Raw genomic sequence first — 21194 nt, forward strand, 5'->3', positions numbered from 1 at the left:
TTTTTTTTTTTTTTTTTTTTGTAGAGGCAGGGGTCTCACTCTATCACCCAGGCTGGAGTGCAGTGGTGCAATTTCAGCTCACTGCAACCTCTGCCTCCTGGACTCAAGTGATCTTCCCACCTCAGCTTCCCAAGTAGCTGGGATCACGGGCATGCACCACCACACCCGGCTGATTTTTTTGTATTTTTTGTAGAGACAAGGTTTCACCATGTTTCCCAGGTCCAAACTCCTGAGCTCAAGAAATCTGCCCACCTTGGTCTCCCAAAGTGCTGGGATTATAGGTGTGAGCCACCACAACTGGCAGTTCCAGCCCGTATTTCTTTAAAACTACATTTCAATATAAATTTTTAATATAGAACCAGCTGGGAATCTTATGAAATCTGACATTCAGTAAAACCAAGTATTATTCGTTAGAATCTAAATATTTTTGAAGGCAGACAAATATTTGTTTTAAAAGTTAAAAACTCAACAGGAACTATGTTTTTTATACACTTTCATATATTCTTCATTATTTTTCACTTATTGAATTACAAAAATCATACTCTTCATTTTTAAACAAGCAGGAATTATCTTGGATTTTCATTGCTTAGTACAGGGCCTATAATACATGGACAATTATTTATAGAATGAATGAATATCTGGGAATTTTGTCCAATTTTTAGGGATCCAAAATTACTAAATTTCCTGTGAAATATGTCATTTGAAAAATAAGCATGTAGCTATTAAAAATGTAAGTGAAAACTGTTTAATCATTTTAGAGCAGTCAAAATACAATATAAGATTGGTATCTTGGTATCTGAAAGCAATCATTTTACCATATGCATTTTGATCTTTTACCATTCATTTTAAGTTGATGATTAATTTAAAACTAAGTTTTAATCAAAGTTGTTTTCAAACATTGTCATAATGTCACTTTGAAGGGTCATATCAATGGTACCCGCCATCTGTAGAAAAAGCAGAAAATTTTAAGATTACTTTAAAAATGTATGCCTTTACTAAAACTATACAATAATGATTATGCAACATTTGGGAACAGATCATACAAAATGAAAACTATTCAATAATTTTTTTATTTTATTTTCTCAGGTTGAACAATAAATTTGTACGTAATTATTTTTGTTCAAATACTACCTGATTTGTTAATATATTGTTCATGTAATAAATAAAAAACAAAACCTACAAGAACACTAAGAATAAGTTTGACCCCTCTTCACAACTGAAAGAGAAAGTTCAATGTTGACAGAGTGGGTAAGAACACAAACTCTGAGAGCACATTGTCTTACTTATAAACTCAACATAATGCCAGACACACAAAATTACTTTCTGAATGAACCAATATCTTTGTTATGCAAGATAACTATAACATGTAATACTAAAGCTATGGGCTTTCCTTGATTCTGCCACTTACTAACTGCGTAACCTAGTAAGTCTATTTTATGTATAGGCATTTATGAAGAATTAGATTACATGTATAACATTCAGCAAAATGCCACTAAAAAGCTATTTAAAAAATAAGCCAAAGTAGAGAAAAAGCTAATTAAGACAAAGGAAACAAATGTCAACTATATTCTGAAGCCTTTTCTAAATGCCCTTATAGGTAGATATTCTTTAGCATCTGAGATGACACAAAATATTAAAGTTCACAAAATTATTTTTAAAAAATAAATCAATAAATAGCAACAGACCAGAGTGGTAGGTAAAAGCACCAATTTGCAATCAGCGGGTTGGCTTCTTGAATGGGAATTAGCATTCTCATTAGCTATGTGGGAAAATATTTGGAATTATGATTTACCTACTGAAAGAATATTTGAAAGGTATGTCTGACTCTTACAAACCATATAAATTTCTTTAAATCTGCCTTAGAGACAAAAGAATACTTCTTAAATCTTAGTCTAGACTACATTCTTTTTTTTTAATCTTTTTTTTTGAGACTGAGTCTTGCTCTGTCGCCCAGGCTGGAGTGCAGTGGCCTGATCTCTGCTCACTGCAAGCTCCACCTCCCGGGTTCACGCCATTCTCCTGCCTCAGCCTCCTGAGTAGCTGGGACTACAGGCGCCCGCCACCACGCCCGGCTAATTTTTTTGTATTTTTAATAGAGATGGGGTTTCACCATGTTGACCAGGATGGTCTCGATCTTCTGACCTCGTGATCCGCCCACCTCGGCCTCCCAAAGTGCTGGGATTACAGGTGTGAGCCACCGCGCCCGGTCATCTTTTTTTTTTTTTTTTGAAACAGAGTGTCATTTTGTCGCCCAGGCTGGAGTGCAGTGGCATGATCTAAGCTCACTGCAACCTCCGCCTCCTGGGTTCAAGTGATTCTCTTTCCTCAGCCTCCCGGGGAGCTGAGATTACAGGTGTGTACCGCCATGCCCAGGTGATTTTTGTATTTTTAGTAGAGTCGAGATTTTGCCACATTGGCCAGGCTGGTGTCGAACTCCTGACCTCAAGTGATCCACCTGCCTTGGCCTCCCAAAGTGTGGGATTACAAGGCGCAAGCTACTGCAACTGGCACAGACTACACTCTTTTTTTTTTTTTTTTTTTTTCTTGAGACAGAGTCTCACTCTGTCACCCAGGCTGCAGTGCAGTGTCATGACCTCAACTCACTGCAACCTCTGCCTCGCAGGTTCAGGTGATTCTCATGTCTTAGCCTCCCAAGTAGCTAGGGCTACAGGTACGCACCACCAAGTCCAACTAATTCTTGTAGTTTTAGTAGAGATGGGGTTTCACTATATTGGCCAGGCTGGTCTCGAACTCCTGACCTCAAGTGATCCACCTCCCTTGGCCTCCCAAAGTGTTGGGATTACAGGCATGAGCCACTGCACCCGGTCCCAGCCTACATTCTTAACACCCAGTTTCTAGGATGCCAAATGTCTAGCCCAGATAGTTCCTTAAAGTTCTATTCTAAGCCTCCAATATAGGCATTGGATACGTTGTCCTAGTTTAAATATCATGTGATACTGCTATAAGTATCCAGACATACTGCAAAATTTGTAGAATATGTAATGAAACCTGCTTTTATTTAAAGGTTGTGTGTATTGGCTTATTTTAGATTTTCTTACATCTTGACTAAAATCTGTGCATGTGGAACAATTATCGACAGAGAACTGGTATTCTCTGTACCTATTAACCTTAGATATCATGATTTTTTTTTTTTTAATAGATGGAGTTTTGCTCTTGTTGCCCAGGCTGGAGTGCAGTGGCGTGATCTCAGCTCACTGTAACCTCTGCCTCTCAGTTCAAACGATTTTTCTGCCTCAGCCTCCTAAGTAGCTAGGATTACAGGTGCGCGACCATGGCTGGCCAATTTTTGTATTTTTAGTAGAGATGGGGTTTCACCATGTTGGCCAGGCTGGTCTGAAACTCTTAACTTCCAGTGATCTGCCTGCCTCGGCCTCCCAAAGTGTTAAGATTATAGGAGTGAGCCACTGCACCCAGCCAATACCATGATTTTTAATACTAATGCTCCCCAGAGCTGACACTGTAAGCTGGCTGTTCCTTACCATGTGGTCCTAAACACACTCTTCAACTATTCAAATTTAAGATAAAAAGTTTGGTCAAGGGAACTGGCATGTGGTGAACTTTTGGGAGCTCTGCTAAGTGTCAAGTTTTTATTGCTTTATAGAGTATGGCTCTCTCGATTGGCAGCAAGAGGCTGGGCTGTCAAAAATGATAGCAAATAGATCCAAGGTCAGGTTATTAGTTATCAAGCTGCTAGATGTAACATCATTAGTCAACTTTCAGTGGGTTCCTAGTCTAGTTATGTTCCAGAAAAGTGCTTAGGATACTAGGAAATGCATCAGGTTACCTAGCTGTGTTGTTGGGCTGCAACTAAGATGCAGTGAAATCACTTGGGGGTGACTTAAGTCAGGCCCTTGTGAGTACCAACAGGAAACATTTTTATATCAGTACAGAAAGACTTTAGGTCAACTACTAATGAAATTTAACAATGAGTTCCTAAAAACCTGCAAAAGACAATACCAAAAGTTTCTATTTAAAATTGAGTTCATTAAAGTTTAAAATTCAGTTCCTTAGTTGCATTAGCTACATTTCCCGTGCTCAAGAGCCCTATGTGGCTATTTCCTAGTATATTTGAATGGATAAAGCATATTTCTGTCATTGTAGAAAGTTCCATTAAGATCACACGGCTCTAAAGTAAACTTCACCATATGTTAAATGTACAGCACTATTAAATGTGATTTGTTTCTACCTTAGTATTATAAAATATGTGGCTGACAAAACTTTTGTTATTCCCTAGAAAATTACTCTGTACTTTAACGAACACTATAGCTAAAGCCAATGGCTCTTCTCTTCTCAAACTAATGTTCTTATATGCCTTATGAATTTACATGTTTTTCCTAGGATTACAAAATATCTAGTTCTATGGGACTAAGATTGCTAGAAAAAAAAAAATCTAGCACCCAACAAGGTAATATTCACGCCATCTGATATTTATGATTATCAGTTATGCAAAGCAGAAAAACACTATTCACAAAGAAGAGACTAACCAATCAATTGAAACTGACCCAGAACTGACAAAATACTGGAATTAGCAGAGAAGCACATTAAAACAGTTATTTTAACTGTATTCCATTTTTTCAGAAGTTTAATACAGATGAAAAACAAAAAACCACACACATTTTTAATAAACCCAAATCTTCCATCGACAATGTCTGGGATGAAAAACAAAACACTGGGGATTAACAGAAGATTAGACACTGAAGAAAAGATTGGTGAATTTATCCAAAATGAAATTCAAAGGGAAAAAAGAATTTTAAAAAATTAAAAGAGCAGCCCAGGTGCAGGTGGCTCATGCCTATAATCCTAACACTTTGGGAGGCAGAGGCAGGCAGATCCCTTAAGGACAGGAGTTTGAGACTAGCCCTGGGCAACATGGTGAAATCCTGTCTCTACTAAAAAAATAAAAACAAAAACAAAATTAGCTGGGCATGATGGCATGTGCCTGTAGTCCCAGCTACTTGAGAGGCTGTGCCATGAGAATCACTTGAACCTGGGAGGAGGCAGAGGTTGCAGTGAGCCAAGATCACACCACTGCACTGCAGCCTGAGCAACAGAGTGAGATTCAGTCTCAAAAAAAAAAAAAAAAAAAAAAAAAAAAAAAAAAAAAAAATTAAAAGAGCATTAGTGAGCTATGGGGCAACTTTGAATGGTCTAACACATAAATAGCTGGAGTCCTCACAAGGGAGTGAGGGGGGATATTATTTGAATAAATAATGGCCAAAAGTTTTCCAAGCTTGATGAAAACTATAAACACACATCTCGAATAAGCTCAACAAATCACAAGAAACATGAAGAAAATAATTGCTGAAACCCAGTGATTAATACAAACGTTAAAGGCAAGTAGAGGAAAAACATACTATATACAGAAGACCAAAGATAATGTACTGGATTTCTCAGTGGAAACAATGGAATCAATGAGACAGTGAACAGGTACCTTTAAAGTGCTAAAAGAAAAAACATTACAGCTCTAAGAGTTCTAAATTCAGCAAAAGTATCTTTCAAAATTGAAGGCATGGCCAGGCGCAGTGGCTCACACCTGTAATTCTAGCTCACACCTGTAATTCTAGCTCACACCTGTAATTCTAGCACTCTGGGAGGCAGAGGCAGGCAGACTGCTTGAGCCCAGGAGTTCAAGACTACCCTGGGCCACATAGTGAGACTTTGTCTCTACAAAAAACAAACAAACAAACAAACAAACAAAAATCAAAAAATTAGCTGGCTGTGGTGGTGCATGCCTGCGGTCCCAGCTGCTGGGGGGTTAGGGTAGAAGGATCGCTTGAGCCTGGGAGGTCAAGCCTGCAGTGAGCCATGATCATGCTGCTGCACTCCAGCCTGGGCAACAGAGTGAGACTGTATCAAAAAAAAAAAAAAAAAAAAAAAGAGTGGCAAGTTGAAAAACCTGCAAACAAATGTTTATGACAACTTTATTCTTAATTGCCTGCTACTTGGGAGGCTGAGGCAGGAGAATTGCTTGAACCGGGGAGGTGGAGGTTGCAGTGAGCCAAGATTGCACCATTGCATTACAGGCTGGACAACAAGAGCGAAATTCCATCTCAAAAATAAATGAATAAATAAATAAAATAAAGAAATGAAAAGCACACGAAGTGGTAACTGCGTAAATATAAGATTCTTTCCTTATTATTTAAAACAATTTAAGAGATATTATCAGTATTTAAACAGTAGCATAAGGCTGACGGGAGGAATGGAAGTAACTATCGTAAAGCTCTCACACTAAACATGAGGTGGTATAACGTAAATTGAAAGCAGACTGCGATTAAGTTAAAGGTGTATGTTGTAAACCGTAAGCAACTACTAAAATAGGAAAACAAAGAGTTACTGATTATGTCAATGAAGGAGATAAAGTAGACTTAAAAAATGCTCTGTAGACATAAAGAACGAGATCATGTCTTTTGCAGGAACATGGATGGAGCTGGAGGCTATTATCCCCAGCAAACTAATGCAGGAACAGATAATCAAATACTGCATGTTCTCACCTTATGTGGGAGCTGAATGATATGAACTTAGGAACACAAAGAAGGAAACAGCAGACACTGGGGTCTACTTGAGGGTGGAGGTTGGGAGGATGGAGAGGAGCAGCAAAAAACGTAACTATTGGGTACTGGGCTTAATACCTGGGTGAAGAAATAATCTGTACAATGAATCCCTGTTACACCAGTTTACCTATGTAACAAACCTTCACATGTACCCTGGAACCTAAAACAAAAGTTAAGAACAAAAAAAGCTTAATACAAAAATGGGCAGAAAAAAAAAAAAGAGAAGAAGGACAGGAACAGAAAACAAATATCAAGATGATGAACTCAAACTTAACGATGTCAATGATTATACTGAATGTAACTAGTCTAAACATGTGATTAAAAGGCAGGGATCTTTGGCTAATGCCTATAATCCTAACACTTTGGGAGGCCAAGGTGGTCGGATTGCCTGAGCTCAGAAGTTTGAGACCAGACTTGGCAACATGGCGAAACCCTGTCTCTACTAAAAATACAAAAAATTAGCTGGGTGTGGTGGCACCCACCTGTAATCCCAGCTACTCGGGAGGCTGAGGCATGAGAATCGCTTGAACCCAGGAGGCAGAGGTTGCAGTGAGCCAAGATTGCGCCACTGCACTCCAGCCTGGGCGACAAGAGCAAAATTCTGTCTCAAAAAAAAAATAAATAAATAAAAATAAAAATAAAAAACAGCCGGGCATGGTGGCTCACATTTGTAATCCCCGCACTTTGGGAGGCCGAGGCAGGTGGATCGCCTGAGGTCAGGAGTTCGAGACCAGCCTGCCTAACATGGTGAAACCCTGTTTCTATTAAAAATACAAAAAATTAGCCAGGCATGGTGGTGTGTGCCTGTAATCCCAGCTACTGGAGACGCTGAGGCAAAAGAATCGCTTGAACCCGGGAGGTGGAGGTTGCAGGGAGCTGAGATCGCACCACTGCACTCCAGCTTGGGCAACAAAAGTGAAACTTCGTCTCAATAAAAACAAACAAACAAAAGCAAGCTCCCATTACATGTTGCCTACAAGAAACTCACTTTAAATAATTTTAAAAAAACACAAGATAGGTTAAAAGTAAAATGATGGAAAGAATTTTACTATGCCAACACTAGTCATAAAAAGGTGAAGTGCCTATTTTAAATTTCAGTGTAATTTTCAGAGTGATTTTTACCAGAAGTAAAGATCATTTCATAATGAAAAAGAAGACAAACCCACTTGGCCCGATTAATACCCTATCCAACAGCAATAAAATACACATTCTTCATGCGCACACAGAATATTTACTAAAGTAGACCATAAGCCAGGCCATAAAGTAACTCTTAGTAAATTTCAAACAGTTCAATCAGATGTATGTACGACCACAATGGAATTAAATTAGAAATCACTAACAGAAATCACTAGAATCAGAAAATTCCCAAATATCTGGAAACGAAACACTTCTGAAACAATCCATGAATAAAAGAAGGAATCAACTTTAGCTTTTAAAGTATTATTTTCTGCATATTAGGACTCCTAAGTAAAAGTCAGCTTCTTAATCTAGCAGTCAACTAAAGAAATGCTGACCTGGAACAGATGGCATATCTTCTGGCCACAATTCATAGGTGGTTTACAGATTTTAAATGGTAATAATAGTAAGTGATAAATCCCTTCACCTAGTGCTAGGCATTTTCCTATGTGCTTAATACATGCTCATTCATTTCACCTTCACAATAGGTATTATTCTTCCCACTTTAGGGGTTAGATAATTGCCAAGGTCTAAGAGTCTGGTAAATAGGCAGACCATCTTTTTTTTTTTTTTTTTTTTTTTTTTTTAAGAGCACCATGTTGCTCTGTCACCTACACTGGAGTGTAGTGGTGTGATCATAGCTCCCTAACTCCTGGCCTCAAAAGATCCTCCTGCCTCTAAAACCATCATTTTAACTCAGGTAGTCTAGTACTTCCAGGATCAATACTCTATTATGGCATTGCCTCCTTTGGCTATGAAATTTTTTATTTTAAGCTTTAATTTTAGAACCTGATCCTCACTAAAGAGGTAAGTCTACTGTCACTGAAAAGTTACTCCAAATGCATCCTTGAACATACAAAAGACAGTGCTCTGTTCAATCTTTCCCTTGTTAAATTAGATTTAGTAAACTAAAATTCACTTACTGCTTCTCTCCTCCTCCTCTCTTGTTCTTTCTCCCTTGCTAAATTACGGTCTTTGAGAAGCCAGAGTTTGGATTTATCTTGAGCTTCCAATGACTGCTGATGTTCTTTCTGCTCTTCTCCAGAGCACTTGTTTTGTATTTTATTTGAAAAAGATTCTACAGTCAATCCATTCCCAAGATCCCTTAAAGAAAAAAAAGTATAACTCAAAGTAGGTTTCAAGTTCCTTAAAAGTATTACAAAAATGTTATTAAATGACAAATATAAAGCCATATATTAGACAACCATTTTCATGTTTTAACATTATTTTAAGCTTTATTTTTGATGCATCAAATTATACATAGGTTAATCTATATTAACAAATAAATGGTTTTAGAAAACTGACCAAGATGAACCACTATCTTCTTACACATAGACTAGAAAAATTTTAAGACATTTCTGTAAAATAATGACTATATAATTTAGTAATTAGTATCTTTAGCAACTTAATCCCTTGATTGTCTTCAAAAGAGATACCACCACTTAGAAAAGTATCAATAAAATGTACTTTTGCAATTATAATTTGCTTTGTGTTCTACTAAATAGTTGAATCATAGCCACTTAACAAATAAGAAATTTAATATATTTAAAATACATTCTATATCTCCCAAAGCCTCCTTTAATCCAGTAAATTACAGACCTCTGGTTTTCTTGAGATACTTTTGGTTCCTTTGTATTTTGTTCCAAATGCTTCCGTATGAGTTCCTGTGTCCGAGCTTTTACTTCCTTTTCTATGGCTGCTTTTCTAAATTGGTTGAAGAGCTCATCTGAGGATTTCATGACACCTGATGGTTTCACGGATTTGCCTAAACTTTTCCATGAATCTGCATTCTTAATCTTTATATCCTAAAACAAATATTTGGTTCAGTCTATGTCTACAGATGTTAACCAAATTTTAGAAGTAAGAAAATATTTTTTGATACAGCAATAGATCTAATGAAGATTCTAAAGGCCTTCATGTACTTTTACTAAAGTTAAAGGTTGCTAAAGTCAGAAAAAAAATACAAAACATAATAGATCATCTGAACTCAATTATTAATCTGAGACCAAATTAAAGTAGCACACTTGCCAATTATTTTAAGACATATATATTAACTGTATAATTTGCAGAAAGCATAAAAATAAATCCCTCTGTGTAATCAAGATACTTATCATCCTATAGGGAAAATAAGGTAAATGCTCAAAGGATTAATAAGAGGCAAAGTAAGATCATACCCTAAAAATGCCATGGAGTTTGTTGAGAGCCCTCTGACACATATATATTTTTTCTTTTGGTGGTTAAGAAGAAAAAACGTAAGTGATGTGACTGCTCTTCTTAAACAAGATACACCATGGTTGAGCTTAGTGCTGCCCACCAGAAATATATGTAATTTAATGTTTTCTAATAGCCACATTTTAAAAATGTAAGTAAATTTAATATATTTAATCAAATATACCCAAAGCATTATTTCTACATGTAATCAATATAAAAGACATAAGATATTTTTTCATACTAACTCATCCCAATTATTTACATTTGCAGGACATTTCAATTCAAATGCTAAATTCCTACTGAAAACAATTGATCTATAGATTTCATAAAATTCACAGTTGAAAAACTAGTTATGTATAGTCAAACTGTTTCAAACACATCTAAGTCTTCCGAAACTGAATTGTGTCCATTTTAAATTTTAATTAAAAGACAAATTTTAAAACTTAGTTCCTTTAGCTACATGTCAAGGGCTCAATTAGCCACATGTGACCAGAGGATACCATATTAGAAAAGCACAAGTCCAGATGGCCCTTTCTAACAGTTAACCTGCCCGTCTATAATAAGGGAAGAGGGCTGTGCAATACTAAAACATCCTCTGAATTTCTAAAAATAATTATCTCCTTAATAATTATGCTTGATTGCACTTTTGATATATTTCCATGAAATATGAGGAGAAAACTTGTCTAGGGTCCCATATAAGGCAAAAAGAAAATGTATGACTAGATACATTTATAGGCCTTTCATTTCTGTGCTGAAGTAATAGAAGGAGTAAAAACATCCCTCCCTGGCCCCAACATAAGGACCTTTACCAATCACCAATGATCAACCAGTTGTGCTTTCCTATAAGTTGTCAATAAAACCTGTTTTTGTCTCTACCTATGGAATGGGTTAATTACTAGTTCTACGACTCACTCAATTAAAGTATCTCACCTTCCAACAGAGATTTGAAACAGAACAGGTAATATCTGGTAGTACAGTCATCCCTTGGTATCCACGGGGAATTGGTTCCAGGACCTTCCACAGATACCAAAATCCATGGGTGCTCAAGCCCCTGATATAAAATGGTACAGTATTTGCACATAACCTGTGCATATCTTCTCATATACTTTAAATCCTCTCTGGGCTACTTATAATACCTAACACAAATGTAAACAGTTGTTATACTCTATTGTCTGGGGGAATAATGACAAGAAAAAAAGACTGTATATGTTCAGTATGGATCCAATTTTTTCCCCAAATATTTTCAATCCTTGGTTGAATCCACAGATACAGAACCCACAAGTATCAAGGGCTGACTGTATATTTAATAGAGAATAAAGGAAGGATGAAACCCTGGCCTCTGGCTCTGTGTCCTGAAATAATTATTTTACTGCAATGAAATTTTGACAGACCCCAAGTCAGGAAAGTTCATGTATGGAGCTTTTCAGGTATTACCAAGAATGAGAAGACTTTTGACAAGCAGAGATGAGGATGGAAAGCATTCCTCATGGAAGAAAGCACATAGTCAAAGGTCTTGCTAGGTTTATCTGGAGAGAAATGAGTAGTTCAGTTTCAATCAATTACAAGACACATTAGTTAAGACTGAGAAGTTAGCTTCGGGTCACAACACAGAGGGGCTTACTTTTCATTCTGGTGGCAGAAGTTGGAAACCACTAAAGCTTTCACACAGATAAGTAATTTAATCACAACAGTACATCAAGAGGACTAATATAAAAATATTAAAAGTAGGCCGGGCGCGGTGGCTCAAGCCTGTAATCCCAGCACTTTGGAAGGCCGAGACGGGCGGATCACGAGGTCAGGAGCTCGAGACCATCCTGGCTAACATGGTGAAACCCCGTCTCTACTAAAATACAAAAAACTAGCCGGGCGAGGTGGCGGCGCCTGTAGTCCCAGCTACTTGGGAGGCTGAGGCAGGAGAATGGCGTGAACCCGGGAGGCGGAGCTTGCAGTGAGCTGAGATCTGGCCACTGCACTCCAGCCTGGGTGACAGAGCGAGACTCTGTCTCAAAAAAAAAAAAAAAAAAAAATTAAAAGTAGAATAGGCTTGGCACAGTAGTTCATGCCCATAATCCCAACACTTTATGAGGCCAGGGCAGGTAAATCACTTGAGCTCAGGAGTTTGAGAATAACCTAGGTAATATAGCGAAACCCTGCCTCTACAAAATATTAAAAATTAGCAGGGTGTAGGCTGGGCACAGTAGCTCATGCTTGTAATCCCAGCACTTTGGGAGGCCAAGACGGGTGGATCATGAGGTCAAGAGATCAAGACCATCCTGGATAACACGGTGAAACCCTGTCTCTAGTAAAAATACAAAAAATTAGCCGGGTACGGTGGTGGGCGCCTGTAGTCCCAGCTACTCAGAGTCTGGGCAACAGAGGGAGACTCCATCTCAATAAATTAAAAAAAAAAAAACAAAAACCCGGGTGTGGTGATGTGCACCTGTAGTCCCAGCTACTCAGGAGGCTGAGGTGGGAGGATCGCTTGAGCCTGGGAGGTCGGGGCTGCAATAAGCTGTGATTATGCCACTACACATCAGCCTGGCTGATAGAACGAGACCCTGTCTCAAAAAAAAAAAAAAAAAGAAAAGTGAATGGATTATAACAAGGAAAGCCTCAACTAAGACCAGAACCACTTAGGAATGTTAAAAGAGCTCAGATTTAGGCAATAAGGCCTGGTTTCTGTGATGCTAAGAGAAAAGAAGATACCTTTAGGCCTGGTGCAGTGGCTCACACTTGTAATCCCAGCACTTTGGGAGGCCAAGGCAGGCAGATCACTTGAGGTCAGGAGTTCGAGACCAGCCTGGCCAACATGGTGAAACTCCATCTCTACTAAAAATACAAAAATTAGCTAGGTACAGTGGTGCAAGCCTGTATCCCCAGCTACTCAGGAGGCTGAGGCAGGAGAATCGCTTGAACCCAGGAGGTGGAGGTTGCAGTGAGCCAAGATCACACCACTGCACTCCAGCCTGGGTGACAGAGCAAGACTCTATCTCAAAAAGAAAAAGTAAATTAAAAAATAAAAATAAAAAAAGAAGATCTCTTTAAAGGTAAAACCCAAAGAATTTAGCACCTCTTTGGTTGTAGAGAACTGAGAAGTTGTCAAAAATGATAAAACTTATGAGAGATCATGTAGATGAAGTATATACGAGTCATCTACATAGAGACTGTAACTGAAATCTCCACAGTGGACGTTCAATCAGAAAAGAATAGTAGTAGGCCCTGGTTTCACACCTTATGAAGACTTTGGGAGGGATGCAGTTATTTAGAGGTCACTGGTCCCTCTGGGGCAGGCATGCAAATTATAGGCATATGGGAGCACCTAGATGCTAAGTAAAATAAAGACTGACTCTCAACTGGGGGTGATTTTGCCCCTTATTTCCCTGAAGTGGGATATTTGGCTATGTTAGTAGACAATTTTGGTTTCAAATGGGGGTGGAGGAAAGGGCACTATTAGCATCTAGCAGGTAGCAGTTAGGGTTCCTGTTAATCAGCCTACAATGCACAGACCCACCACCAAGAAAAATTTACCCAGCCTAAAATGTTGATAGTGCTATGGTTGAGAAACTCTAAGATCTGAACAGATAGTGAGAAAATAAGACAAAAAGGAATAATGGATAGAGGCTATAGGAGCAGGAGAGCTCCACAGTAAACGTGTTGAATGAAAGGAAATTAAGAACGGAGACAGATGGGTTAGACGTGGTGAGAAGGGATACCTTTTCCTGAGAAAGAGGTAAGAGAAGGATGACAAAGCTAAGGACTCTGCTTAGTAGATGAGAAGTTGAAAGTCTACTGAGTGCAGCAAACCACCATGGCACATGTTTCCCTATGTAACAAACCTGTACATCCTGCACATGTACCCCAGAACTTAAAAAAAAATATATATATTTTTAAAGTCTACTGAAATGACTAGGTTTAATTCCAGCTCTTACATGGGCAAGATGCTTGGGCCATCTGGGGTGCAATTTATTCATAAAGACTTTCTTGAAGATTTCTTTTAGCACCAAAATTCCATAGCCTTTTTTTTTTTTTTAATGTTGAAGAGGTGGGTCTTGTTCTTTCACTCAGGCTGGAGTACAGTGGCAAAATCAAAGCTCATTGCAGTCTCAAACTCCTGGGTTCAAGCAATCCTCCTGCCTCAGCCTCCTGAGTAGCTGGGATTACAGGTATGAGCAACTGCACCTGGGCCCAACCTCTCTTTTCAGTAAGTGTTAACACTGCTCATAATGAGGGAGCAAGGGTGGGAAATGTCAAGAATGGAAAGTTTGCTTGATCCTCTGTTTTGAAGAGAGCCAACTACACAATCCCATTTCTTCTTAAACTTTTACTCCAACATTTTAGTGACTTACACCTGTAGCACAAACTTGAATGGTATAACATAGACTTGATGTTTTGGTGCTTATTTTTGCTGTAACCTCTTTGTCCTGTTGGACATTTTATTGTTTTGAAACTTTATTTTGGGCCAGTCAAAATTATAAAATTTTGTTAAATTAGAAACAAAAAGTATAGTACATAATGAACCAAATGTTTAAGAAAATCTATTTTAAGAAAAATAGAGGTCTCCCCTATGTTGCTCAGGCTGGGCAGAGGGGCTCATGCCTATAATCCTAGTGCTTTGGGGAGGCCAAGGTGGGAGGACCGCTTGAGCCCAGGAGTTTGAAACCAGCCTGAGCAACATAAGGGAGACCTCATCTCTACAAAAAATTTAAAAACAAAACAAAAACTCTGCAACATGATTCTTTCCATCTTAAAGGGGATGGAGGGGCCTGGCACGGTAGCTCACGCTTGTAATCCCAGCACTTTGGGAGGCCGAGGCCAGTGGATCACGAGGTCAGAAGTTCAAGACCAGCCTGACCAACATGGTGAAACCCTGTCTCTACTAAAAATGCAAAAATTAGCCGGGCATGGAGGCACGCACCTGTAATCCCAGCTACTTGGGGGGCTGCGGCAGGAGAATCACTTGAACCCGGGAGGCAGAGGTTGCAGTGAGCAGAGATCAGGCCACTGCACTCCAGCCTGGGCGACAGGGAGAGACTCTGTCTCAAAAAAAAAAAAAAAAAAAAAGGTAGGGGGATGGATAGAGGACACTTCTGGTGTTAAGTAAAACAAAATACAATAAAATACAAAATTAATTAATGTTGGTTGTCAGAAAAGTCACTTTTGAATGGTTCTTATCCATACGTATCAATAACAAAACATCCACACTAAACATTGCCAATCTTGGCCGGGCGCGGTGGCTCAAGCCTGTAATCCCAGCACTTTGGGAGGCCGAGACGGGCGGATCACGAGGTCAGGAGATCGAGACCATCCTGGCTAATACGGTGAAACCCCGTCTCTACTAAAAAATACAAAAAACTAGCCGGGCGACGAGGCGGGCGCCTGTAGTCCCAGCTACTCGGGAGGCTGAGACAGGAGAATGGCGTGAACCCGGGAGGCGGAGCTTGCAGTGAGCTGAGAGCCGGCCACTGCACTCCAGCCTGGGNTAAGGATAATAATTATGAGCAGAGAATTATGTAAAAGAATCAAAGATGCTAAGAAAGCACAAGGGCCAAAGTAGTTTGATCCTCATGGTGAAATGGTTTCCTAAGTGTCCCCAGACAACAATCTTAAACACTAAGGCTAAGATTTGTCCTCTAAAGTACTTGTAAGAAAAGGTAAGAAGTAGGGGTAATGGAACAGAGAGGGAGGGAGGGGGAGAGAGAGAGAATATATTCCTTTCATAGTTTCTGAAAACACCTTGAACAGTACCTTATGTATCTTGATGTATCCCAATCATCTAGAATATTTGTTGAAAGAATGATATCAGTATATAATTTGAATATTAAGTAGACATAATACTCCAATGAGGAAATCCCTTGAATTTCTTAGATATCCCTAGAATAGATTCTAATAGATGGTTTTATGACATGCTTTAAAATTGGGATTGCTGGCAAATAAATATCAACATTATAGAACTTCCAGTTAAACACAAACAAGAGGGCCAAGTGCGACGGCTCATGCCTGTAATCCCAACACTTTGAGAGGTCAAGGTGAGTGGATCACCTAAGATCAGGAGTTCGAGACCAACCTGGGCAACATGGCGAAACACCATCTCCAACAAAAATACAAAAATTAGCTGGGCATGGTGGTACACACCTGCAATCCCAGCTACTTGCGAGGCTGAGGCATGAGAATCGCTTGAACCTGGGAGGCAGAGGTTGCAGTAAGCCGAGATTGTGCCACTGCACTCCAGCCTAGGTGACAGAGTGAGACTCCATCTCAAAAAACAAACAAACAAAAAAACAAACAAGAGGACCAATGATAGGTAGGTAGGTGGATAGGGGAAGGATGTTGCTCATGAGTACTTTTTTAAAAAATTACATAGGCAAAAATTAGGCTTAGAGATCCAACATTTCATTTAAGTCAGGGCTTTTAAATACCTCTTGTACCACTTCCAACCCAATTTCAAATCCCTTCAAGATTTGTTAGAAAAAAAAAAAACATTACTTTTACCTTCTGCACAGGAGCTTGACGTTCAGATTCTAATATCGTTGTGTCATTATCACCAGATGGATGCATCACAGTTATGCCATTTGAGAGCTGTTCAGAATCACCTGGATGCACACATTTTTAGAATAGTATAATTAAAATATTTCATCCTACTTAACCAGAATTTGATTTTATTTTTCCTTCCAGGTCAGACACTATGAAAACAAACAGACTAATTTTTTGATGCATGATTTAACTTTGGAATATTCTTAGTTAGGGACCTGTTATACTGTAAAATATTTCTCATTTGAAAGTTACCACTTTGTTCTCTTTTTGTTATTTTTGCTTATTCTGGTCAGCATGAAGTATAGCTGACATCATACTCACATATGAAAACCTATTTTATTTGACCCCATGCTATAGCAGCTCTCTAGTGTATAGAGTGACCTCAGCTCCAGATGTTTTTTTTTTTTTTTTTTTGAGAGGTCTTGCTTTGATGCCCCAGGCTAGAGTGCAATGGCACAATCTTGGCTCACTGCAACCTCCACCTCCAGGGTTCAAGTGATTCTCCTGCCTCAGCCTCCCGATTACAGGTGCCCACCACCATGCCTGGCTAATTTTTGTATTTTTAGTAGAGATGGGGTTTTACCATGTTGGCCAGGCTGGACTTGAACTCCTGACCTTCAGTGATCCGCCCGCCTTGGCCTCCCAAAGTGCTGGGATTACAGGCATGAGCCATTGTGGCTGGCCAGGCCTGTAAATTTCAATGTGAGTTTTGAAGAGGACAAATATTCAAAACCATAGCATAACTTATCTGAAGCAATTTAGACTGCTGATAAAACCCAGTTATCACTAAACATTTACTGAGCACATACTATGTACTAAACATTGGGAACATAGGGATGACTAAAACATAGTAACTATCCTCAGGTATTACGTGCCCAGCCTAGAGGTGAGTTTTGATTAGGCCAAGCCAATCATGGTAATTGTATCTCACTATCAGTAACTCATTTAGGAAGAGCAGACCTGAGCCAGTGCAGGGCTTCCAAGGGAAAGATTCTGCCTGGGTGGCCAATTGGAGACAAAAAAACACAGAGGGGAACTAAGATACCAGACACTCAAAATAGCTACCAAGGGAACAGGGATGAGAAATGCCGTAAGTCTGACTCTGAGGTGAGGAGAACTCATGCAATCTCATTAATTCTTAAGTTTTCATGCAAATATTTCATTTATTATTATTGGTGAAGATTAACTACAGAGTGTGAGCCCTGATCAAGCCATGACTAAAAGATTGACCTATCTTTGGACTATTGCCTATATATGCCAACAAAATTCCTTATTAAATCAGTTTGGGCTGAGTTTTCTGTCATCCGCAACATGGAACATCCTGATAACATGAAACTTAATCGACCACTTGATTCAATTCTCTCTAGTCATCGTCCACAGGTTCTAATTAGTGGCTGAAGAACAAGAGGGACAAATCAAAACTGAGCTGCTGTCTTTGTTAACTGACCCAAACTAACAAAATCCTGGCCACTTACATATTATAGGGACTTACATCTAAGCTTCTACCACACATCAATCACTTGATGGATTCTCTGGCTAAATCATACTCTGAGGTTGAGGTTAGAAGAAGAGAGCAAGGAACATCAAGGAATAGCAGTGAGCATAGGAGGGCAAGACAAAACACTGTCAAAGAATGCATGAACAAAAGCTCAAATTTTTAATTTGTATGTCTGTACACAGCCCCAGTGTAGCCATGTTTCCTCACTTCAACAAGGAAAGGGGAAAAAAAAGTGAGAAAAGCCAAAGCTGTAAGTACAGGACTACCTTCCCTTCTCTGCTTCCTGTCAGTGATGATTTACAAAGGAGAAAAAGTATGTATGGTAAGTGAAATTCTAAAGCGACCCTCAATTTGCTGACTCTAAGTTGGTAAGCGGTGATAGTGCCATTATTAACAATTAAAGAGGAAGGATTAAATTCTGGGGACCAGGCTGGGTGTGATGGCTCAGGCCTGCAATCCCAGCACTTTGGGAGGCCAAGGCGGGAGGATTCCTTAAGCCCAGAAGTTTGAGACCAGCTATGGTGAGACCCCATCTCTAACAAACAAAACAAACAAACAAAAACTTAGCTGGGCATGGTGGCACATATTTGAGGTCCCAGCTACTTGAGAGGCTGAGGTAGGAGGATGGCTTCAGCCCAGGAGGTGGAGGCTGCAATGAGCCGTGTTTGTGCCACTGTACTCCAGCCTGAGCAACACAGGAAGACTGCCTCAAAAAAATAAATAAAATCTGGGGACTAAAAGGGGGAATTCAGTTTTTACATGGCTGTGTTTGGAATGCCTATGTGATGTTTAAGCAAAGACATTTAGTAGAGTTGTATAAACATGCCTGGGGCCTGGATACATTTGAATTGTAAAAACGAGACTAGAAGTCATGGATGCCAAAGATCACCCAAGTATAGAGCACTGCTTCCAACCTTTTCCACGTCATGATATATAGAAAATGATCAAGGTATGGCCACCTGCACAAATGGGAAGGCTGCTCCCAGCTCATTGCTATAAGAGCTGAGGGGACATTCATTCAGTAAGACTGTGCTTTGAAACACGGTTGGGTAATTCTGAAGTAGATGAAAAAAACATATAAGAGGCTTAAGGATGCAACTCAGACAATTATCAACATCTAAATGGAGGCAGCTAAAGAGAGATTGGTAAGGAACAGAGAGATGGGATGGTTAAGAGAGGTGTCATAAAAGCCTAGGAAATATGTCAAGGGTCCAACTCCCTGAAAAATATTTTTACATGAATGACCCTGTGACACCTCAAAACACTACAAAACTAATCTTTCCTCAGAAGCCTATTCTTCATCTGTATCCTAGGTCTGTCAACCTGGACAGTATCCAGCCAGTATCCTGGGAGCCACCAAAGCTTATATCCCTGGGTTATTAACCCAGCATGTTTTCATATTTTGCAGATCTGCCCATTCTACTCTTCTAATTTCTTTTAACTTTCCCCTTCTCTTTCCTTCTATCACTTTATGTCATTTTTTCCCTACTACTGCAACAGCCCAGCTGGTCTCCTCCCTTCTCTAGTCTCTATATTCTTTCCTTCAACTCACCTAAATAATATTGGCAAATTAATCACCCAGAGGCACAACTTCACTCAAAAAGCCTTCACTGCCTCCCTACTGACTATACTATTACAATTAAGTACAAAGTATCCAAAGTATCTGGACTTAAAGGGTTAAATAGCTAAACCTGGTCTATCGTTCTAATTTTCCACATTCCTGTTTAATCCAACCAAATCTTTAATCACACAGAATTATGAGTTGCCTAAATACCTTCACATTCATGTTGCTTCCTCCATCCAAATGCCTTTCCATACTAAATATACATAGGTAAGCCTTATTTTTTTCTGCAATATCCAGCTCAAATGATACTCATTCTGTAAAATACGTATCTGTCAAACAGATCAGGTGATTCTGCCTTCTTCGCTTCCTTAAAGTTCACTTTAGCTTCTCTCAAGGCACATTATTTTTACTGTATATACCAGTTGTTTATGTCTCCTATGAGATAGCAAACTCCTGGATTTACTTTTTCATTTGCAATTATGAATTCATGTTTATATAACAACCTAAATATTTTAAAAACTCAATATAATTTAGTGAAGTTTAAAAAAATTTTTTTTATTATACTTTAAATTTTTTTATTATACTTTTTTTTAAGTTCTGGGATACATGTACAGAACGTGCAGGTTTATAACATAGGTATACATGTGCCATGGTGGTTTGCTGTACCCATCAACCCGTCATCTACATTAGGTATTTCTCCTAATGCTATCCCTCCCCTATCCCCTCACAGGCCCCAGTGTGTGATGTTCCCCTCCCTGTGTCCATGTGCTCTCAGTGTTCAACTCCCACTTAGGAGTGAGAACATGAGGTGTTTGGTTTTCTGTTCTTGTGTTAGTTTGCTGAGAATAATGGTTTCCAGCTTCATTCATGTCCCTGCAAAGGACATGAACTCATCTTTTTTTATGGCAGCAATTTAGTGAAGTTTTTATGAGACAGAGAAAGGGTAAACTATAAGGATAAGGCTAGTAATCTTCTATGGCCAAAAGCTTCAATTTATAAGGAAAAAAAATTCAACATCATCCATTTCATGTGGAGATCATAGGTGGCCAGGTGTGAAGAAAACCAGTAACACTTAAAATTCACTTTTAATATTTTACATACTCTAACATTTTGTCAAACTTTTTCGAATAAGAAAACTTCAACATACATGTTACTTTTATCATTTAATTGTAAGGTTTAACAAAAAATTATTTCTATTGAGATTTAACTCCAGAAAAAGAAAATGTCTTTATAAATCTTATGGCTCACATACATTTGCAATTTCCCTTGGGCATAGTGCCACCTACAGTTGGCAAATGTAAACCACGTCGTTTCTGAGAATTTTGCTAACTGCAAAAGAACAGCTACTTTGGCACCATCCAAACTTTCCTTTATACATTAGACTACTAATAAGCATCATATAAACAGAATTTCAAGTAATATAACAAACTGATCCTTACTGAAGGTGTAGGTATTAAAAGCCTGACTTTTCATAGATAGGGTATTTTGTTAAATTGGGAATAAGAGAACACCTTGACTACATTCTTACCTTTGTTTTTCATAATCTATTCCTTTTCAAGGGCAAGGCTACCCTGGCATTCTTCTAAAACATACTCTGGCTAAAGCAGTAACTTTTGCCTACTTTAGCTCTTTTTTTTTTTTT

At 38.8% G+C, this 21194-nt stretch overlaps 1 protein-coding gene across 1 annotated transcript in view; it reads right to left on the reverse strand.

Annotated features, from left to right (window-relative positions):
- Positions 1-726: 726 nt before the first annotated feature.
- The window catches only part of BRDT (bromodomain testis associated), a 66055-nt gene continuing 45587 nt past the window's right edge, over positions 727-21194 (reverse strand). The window contains exons 16-19 of the mRNA XM_017855799.1: positions 16449-16549; positions 9348-9553; positions 8672-8852; positions 727-944 (exon numbers count right to left, since the gene is read on the reverse strand). Coding sequence (XP_017711288.1) covers positions 876-944; positions 8672-8852; positions 9348-9553; positions 16449-16549 — 557 coding nt within the window. The 3' untranslated portion in view covers positions 727-875. The remainder of the gene's footprint in view (positions 945-8671; positions 8853-9347; positions 9554-16448; positions 16550-21194) is intronic.

Source organism: Rhinopithecus bieti, unplaced genomic scaffold (assembly GCF_001698545.2).
Source record: "Rhinopithecus bieti isolate Rb0 unplaced genomic scaffold, ASM169854v2 scaffold_41619, whole genome shotgun sequence".
In the NCBI taxonomy this organism is placed as follows: domain Eukaryota; kingdom Metazoa; phylum Chordata; class Mammalia; order Primates; family Cercopithecidae; genus Rhinopithecus; species Rhinopithecus bieti.